The following is a 5,866-nucleotide window of genomic DNA, read 5'->3' on the forward strand; positions in this document are numbered from 1 at the left end:
CAACAAGCTGGACATGAACTATGACCTCTTGCTGGACCAATCAGAGCTCAGCGCCATCTACCTGGATAAGTATGAGCTGTGTATGAAGCCTCTGTTCAACTCCTGCGACTCCTTCAAGGACGGGAAACTGTCCAACAACGAGTGGTGCTACTGCTTCCAGAAACCTGATGGTGAGAGAGATGGAGGAATGAAGAGAGACATGGAGGGGTGAAGGGAGGGCAGGCAATGACAAAAGGGAAGGCAGTAAAAAGGAAGGCAGTAAAAAGGAAGGCAGTAAAAGGGAAGGCAGTAAAAGGGAAGGGATAGAGTGCATGGAGGGAGGAGGGATGGGAGAAGTAGAAGAGCAAAAGAATAAAGAGAGGTGTGTGTGTGATGGAGAAGGTTCATTTGAACTGTTCTGTATGTAACACTATTCTGTATGTCTTTTTCCAGGTCTGCCCTGCCAGAATGAGATGAACAGGAGTCAGATCCAGGGTCGGAGGAACACTGTCATCGGTAAGTCTGCTGGAGTTACAGCTGTCAATCACTCCTCTGCAAAATGACAGTTTATTTTGTATACATATATATTTAAATATATATCTATATATATCTATATATATATTTTTTATTTTTTTTTTTTTTTACACTGCATATGGAAATTAAGCTACATATTTAGCCACAATACATCACCCAGCTGACAATAACACAAAATATCAGTAGCACACACACACCCTGACATTTTATCTAAAAGTCCCTCGCCCCTCACCCCTTCAAACCCTCAGCCAAACGGCCATCAATAATCGTGCGTAATAGTGTTATAACTCACGACAAAACACACTTTGAGAAATGGTCTTTCACTGGGTCACAAAAAAATGAAAAATGATGTTAACGGGTGTGTGTGTGTGTGTGTGTGTGTGTGTGTGTGTGTGTGTGTGTGTGTGTGTGTGTGTGTGTGTGTGTGTGTGTGTGTGTGTGTGTGAGAGAGAGTGCTGTTATTGAAAGTGCCTGGTCCCCTTTAAGCAGGATGTATGACTGTTGTCAGAGCCTAGGTTCTAGTAATTGATTGTTTGCCTCAGCCTCTGCATACACAAAACCTACAGAGACATGACCATGAGCACATTGGAGATGGAGTGGGTTTTTAGTAAATATGGTTTTATTACAGGATTGTTTAGAATTGTTTTTTCTTCTTTATTTCACTCATCTCGCTTTCTCTCTCTCTTCATCCCTCCCTCCCTCCCTCTCTAGGGGTCTATATTCCACGCTGTTCTGAGGAGGGTTACTTTAAGCCAACACAGTGTCATGGCAGTACTGGACAGTGTTGGTGTGTGGACAAATACGGCAACGAGATCGCCGGCTCCAGAAAACAGGGCAACCCCACCTGTGGTAAGACCAATCACAGTCAACACACACACTAAAACTGCAGATCACGCCCATCTGGCACTCCAGGCAAGCTACAGCAAGTATTTGAAAGGTTTCACATAGTATTTGAACCCGACATAAAATGACTAACCCTTTTCAACACATGAGCACAGGCACACACAGTACACCTCCAGGATTCTCTTTACATGGCGCCCCATATGTCTCTACGAGTGTGCTCATTGATACAGGTGTTACTGTGTGTGTGTGTGTGTGTGTGTGTGTGTGTGTGTGTGTGTGTGTGTGTGTGTGTGTGTGTGTGTGTGTGTGTGTGTGTGTGTGTGTGTGTGTGTGTGTGTGTGTGTGTGTGTGTGTGTGTGTGTGTGTGCGTGCGTGTGTGTGTGTGTGTGTGTGTGTGTGTGATCTGAGCCTGTGTTAATCTGGGGGTGCTGGAGGCAGCCATCTCGCTGAGTCTTTCTTTAAAGAGACCACTGAACGTGGGATGCCTCTCAATGTCTGTTCTGTGAGACACTTTTTTACAGAGAAAAAGTGCATATGTGTGTGCGTGCGTGTGTGTCGCCCCGCAAAAATGAAAAAAAAACTCTCCATCCCTTTAAGAGGAAGAGAGGTTGTTATTGTCACATTTTTGTTTTGTAGTTGTGGAATGTGATTTTTGGTACTTGTATCTCTAAATAATTGTTCAATTTCACAAGGAGACTGATCTTCAGTAACAATTGTCAGACTGAATGTTAGTGTTGTAAATCCTGTGCTGCTAATGGAAGTTGTGTATCCAACCAGACAGATCTGAGAACAGCCTGTGTAGCCTTATCTATCTATAGCTGAATGCCTCTGGCTGCCTCCTCTGATTCCCTGTTCATGTATTTGGGCTTTAACAGCGTTCCTTTGAAGCGTTTGATGCTATAAGATTGTGAGCTTGGATAAAGCAGAGCTCCGGCTCACATGGGCCATTGGAGGAAGATGAGGTTATTTACAGTAATGCATTGTGTTGTCGGAATAGCGCATCTCAACCAAAAGCAGATTGTCTGTGGTAGTTAGTTTCTGTATCTAACCTGACTGTCTCGCTGTCACTTGGGGGTCGCCTGATTTGAAAATGGGGTTGTGAGAGAAACTCTTTAATTGCACTTGGTTCATAGAACTGGGGTTATGTCAGTAACCTCTGGTAGCTGCTAGATGTGACTATAATAAACAGAGAGGTTTCTGTTTCCTTCCTACAAATATGGCTCTATCTTTTGATTGGTTTAAACTACATATTATGACCCCATCACTGAAAGATTAGACTCTCAGGAACACGTATGTGTCTTCTGTTTCTCTTTACAATACCCAACAAGCCTCATTAGAACAGAGTGGACAAGACCAGGCACTACATCAGACTGGGGGGGAAATAACAATCATTAAGATCAAACAAAATGATTGTCTGATGATCTGAACATCCCAATACCTTTCTGATGCATTTCAGTCAATTCAAACCATACTTCCTTCAGACTGAAATACTGTCAAAAGTACTGTCAGACTGATTTGTAATAGACTGTCATAGCCCCAATTAAAAAAGTTAACATTGGCCATTGATCACCTTTTTTATAGGGTGGGGTTGCAAAAACAGTTATAACAAAATGGGGTCACTGGCCAAAGAAGTTTGGGAACCTCTGCTCAAACCTGTCTGTCTCTCTGTCTAACCTGTCTGCCTCTTTATTTAACCCATCTGTCTCTCTGTCTAAATGTGTGTCTAACCTGTCTGTCTCTCTGTCTAACCTGTCTATCTCTCTGTCTAACCTGTCTGTCTCTGTCTCTTTATTTAACCCATCTGTTTCTCTGTCTAAATGTGTGTTTAACGTGTCTGTCTCTCTGTCTAAATATGTGTCTAACCTGTCTGTCTCTCTGTCTAAATGTGTGTCTAACCTGTCTGTCTCTCTGTCTAAATGTGTGTTTAACCTGTCTGTCTCTCTGTCTAACCTGTCTGTCTCTGTCTCTTTATTTAACCCATCTGTCTCTCTGTCTAACCTGTCTGTCTCTGTCTAACCTGTCTGCCTCTCTGTCTAACCTGTTGGTCTCTGTCTAACCTAACTGTCTCTATCTCTCTCTCTGTGTAGAGGAGGACCAAGAGACCTCGGGGGATTTTGGCAGCGGGGGCGCCGTCATTCTCCTTGATGACCAGGAGGAGGAGCCAGCTCAGAGTGGGAGGACCCGGCAGAAACAGAGGCGGGGCCGGATCCATCCCAGAGGGGCCATTGAGGATGACGAGGACGAGGAAGATGACAAAGATGACGAGATTGGCTACATCTGGTAGCTCCGCCCCCACCTGTTCTCCCATCAACCAACCAGGGACCCCCGTTAACTCTGAACAGACCTGAAGCCATTCCAGCGTCTCCTTCGTACCCCTCAGCATCAACTCTGTGTTCAACTGACTATCCCCTTCTCTATGCCTCTTGTTCACCTTGAAACTTTCTCTCCGCTACTCAACCTTCATATAGTGTGTCCCCTCCTACTCTCCTTCAGAGAATAGAGACGTATTCAATTCAAACAAAGACTGTCTAGTCTCTTTTAATGTGTGTCCCTCTGCTACTGCAACTGTCCTCAAACCCTTCAACCATAGACTGATACATTGCTATATCCTCTCGCTCTCTTTATTGCTCTTACTCCCTCTCTCATCTCCCCATTCTCTCTCTTTATCTGTATCCGTGTCTGTGTGTCTCTGAGAGTCTCTTGTCTGACTATGATGTCAGAGACAAGTTTGAAGGCGAGATTCTATGGTGTGTTCTGGCCCTTCTGTCAAAGACTCCATTTTCCGCTCCCGGCCTCACCCCTCATGTTCTAGAATACCATATTCTCTGGTTCCAGAATATTCTATAGGCTCTTTGGTCGAGAATAACATTCTTGCTGTTATTGTATGCTCCAGGGTGCCCTAGAACCAGAAAGAGTGATGATGTGTTCCTTTTTGTTGCATGTTCCCTGACTACGCCCCTGTGGAAAGAAAAGTTTGGGTGGCAAGATACAATGAGTGTACAAACATTAAGGACACTTTCCTAATATTGAGTTGCACCCCACCCTTTTACCCTCAAAGCATCCTCAATTCATCGGGGCATGGAGTCTACAAGTTGTCGAAAGCGTTCCATAGGGATGCTGGCCCATGTTGACCCCAATACTTCCCACAGTTGTGTCAAGTTGGCTGGATTTGCTTTGGGTGGTGGACCATTCTTGATACACACGGGAGCGTGAAAAACCCAGCTGCGTTGCAGTTCTTGACATAAACCGGTGCGCCTGGCACCTACTACCATACCCCATTCAAAGGTTTGTTTTTCCCATTCACTCTCTGAACGGCCCACATACACAATCCACATCTCAATTGTCTCAAGACTTAAAATCCTTCTTTAACCTGTCTCCCCCCCTTCATCTACACTGATTGAAGTAGATTTAACAAGTGACATCAATAAGGGATCATATCTGGATTCACCTGGTCAGTCTCTGTCAGGGAAAGAGCAGGTGTTCCTAATGTTTTGTCCACTCAGTGTATAACTCTCTATGTATCCTGTGTCCATTGTTGGAAAAGGACCTGTAAGTAAGAATTTCACTGTTAGTCTACACCTGTTGTGTACGAAGCATGTGACAAATGAAATTTGATTAGATGTTGATTTGACAATGCCCATATTGGCTGCTGCAGTGCTCTCTCCCCTTGCTGTCTCAATGCTGTGCAGTCTTTATCTGATGCTTCCTCTTCCAATTTAGCTTTTAAAAGTTCAAAACCATGTTGTTAGCCACTTACTAAATAGCAACCACTCTCTTCAGCTTGAAAGCTTTGATAATGACTTTTTTTCCAGCTAGTTTTGTACTTCTGTTTCAGTTGGAGGCACTTAGTCTGTGCAACTACAGAACAGAGAAATCTAATTGTGGTCACACAAAGAGCCCTGCCATTATTCAGACCTTTTTCAAACCCTCCCAAATCCAGCCTGCAGATTTAGAAACGGACACAAAGAGAAAATGCTTTTAAGGGTTCGCTTTGGGGGGGGGGGGAACACAACTAGAAGCAGAGTGAGTCTGTTAAAAAAAACAGCATAATAGTTTGGTTTGTCACAGAGTTTTATTTCCGTAACCATTGGTGTGTACTGTTGACTGAGCAAGTGGAACATTCTATAACTTCTATTCTAAATAAGTTCCTGCTTTTTTCAGAACATTCTGCGTGGTAATCAAGTGAGGTCAGTTATCTTAATGTATCTAGCCCACAAACCCAGGTGAGATAGGCTTAACCCATAAGGCAGGATTTTGAACAGTTGAGCCTTACGCTGGAACAGTATAAGCACACCCACACAATGCTCAGTGGCATTCCACTTTGATAATGACAGGCCTTGGATGATCGGACATATATATTCGCTGGTCTGAGCCGGGCACTATTTTATCAGTTGTCAGTACTGTATTTGTAAGGCTTGTGTTTCATTGGTCTTGTGATGCAGCGTAATGATACATTGCTCTTGCTTTGGCGTGCTTCGGCCAGCGGGAACACATCTTCAACGGATCTTTG

At 44.0% G+C, this 5,866-nt stretch overlaps 1 protein-coding gene across 2 annotated transcripts in view; it reads left to right on the top strand.

Annotated features, from left to right (window-relative positions):
* The window catches only part of LOC106611816 (testican-1), a 332,029-nt gene extending 326,668 nt beyond the window's left edge, over positions 1-5,361 (top strand). For both annotated transcript variants that reach the window (XM_014212411.2, XM_014212410.2), the window contains 4 exons: positions 1-170; positions 433-495; positions 1,225-1,362; positions 3,444-5,361. The exon at positions 1-170 is cut by the window's left edge and continues 52 nt beyond it. In XM_014212411.2, the coding sequence (XP_014067886.1) occupies positions 1-170; positions 433-495; positions 1,225-1,362; positions 3,444-3,640 (568 nt within the window). In that variant the 3' untranslated portion in view covers positions 3,641-5,361. The remainder of the gene's footprint in view (positions 171-432; positions 496-1,224; positions 1,363-3,443) is intronic.
* The last annotated feature ends 505 nt before the right edge of the window (positions 5,362-5,866 follow it).

The sequence above is a fragment of the Salmo salar genome, chromosome ssa09, assembly GCF_905237065.1.
Source record: "Salmo salar chromosome ssa09, Ssal_v3.1, whole genome shotgun sequence".
NCBI lineage: Eukaryota > Metazoa > Chordata > Actinopteri > Salmoniformes > Salmonidae > Salmo > Salmo salar.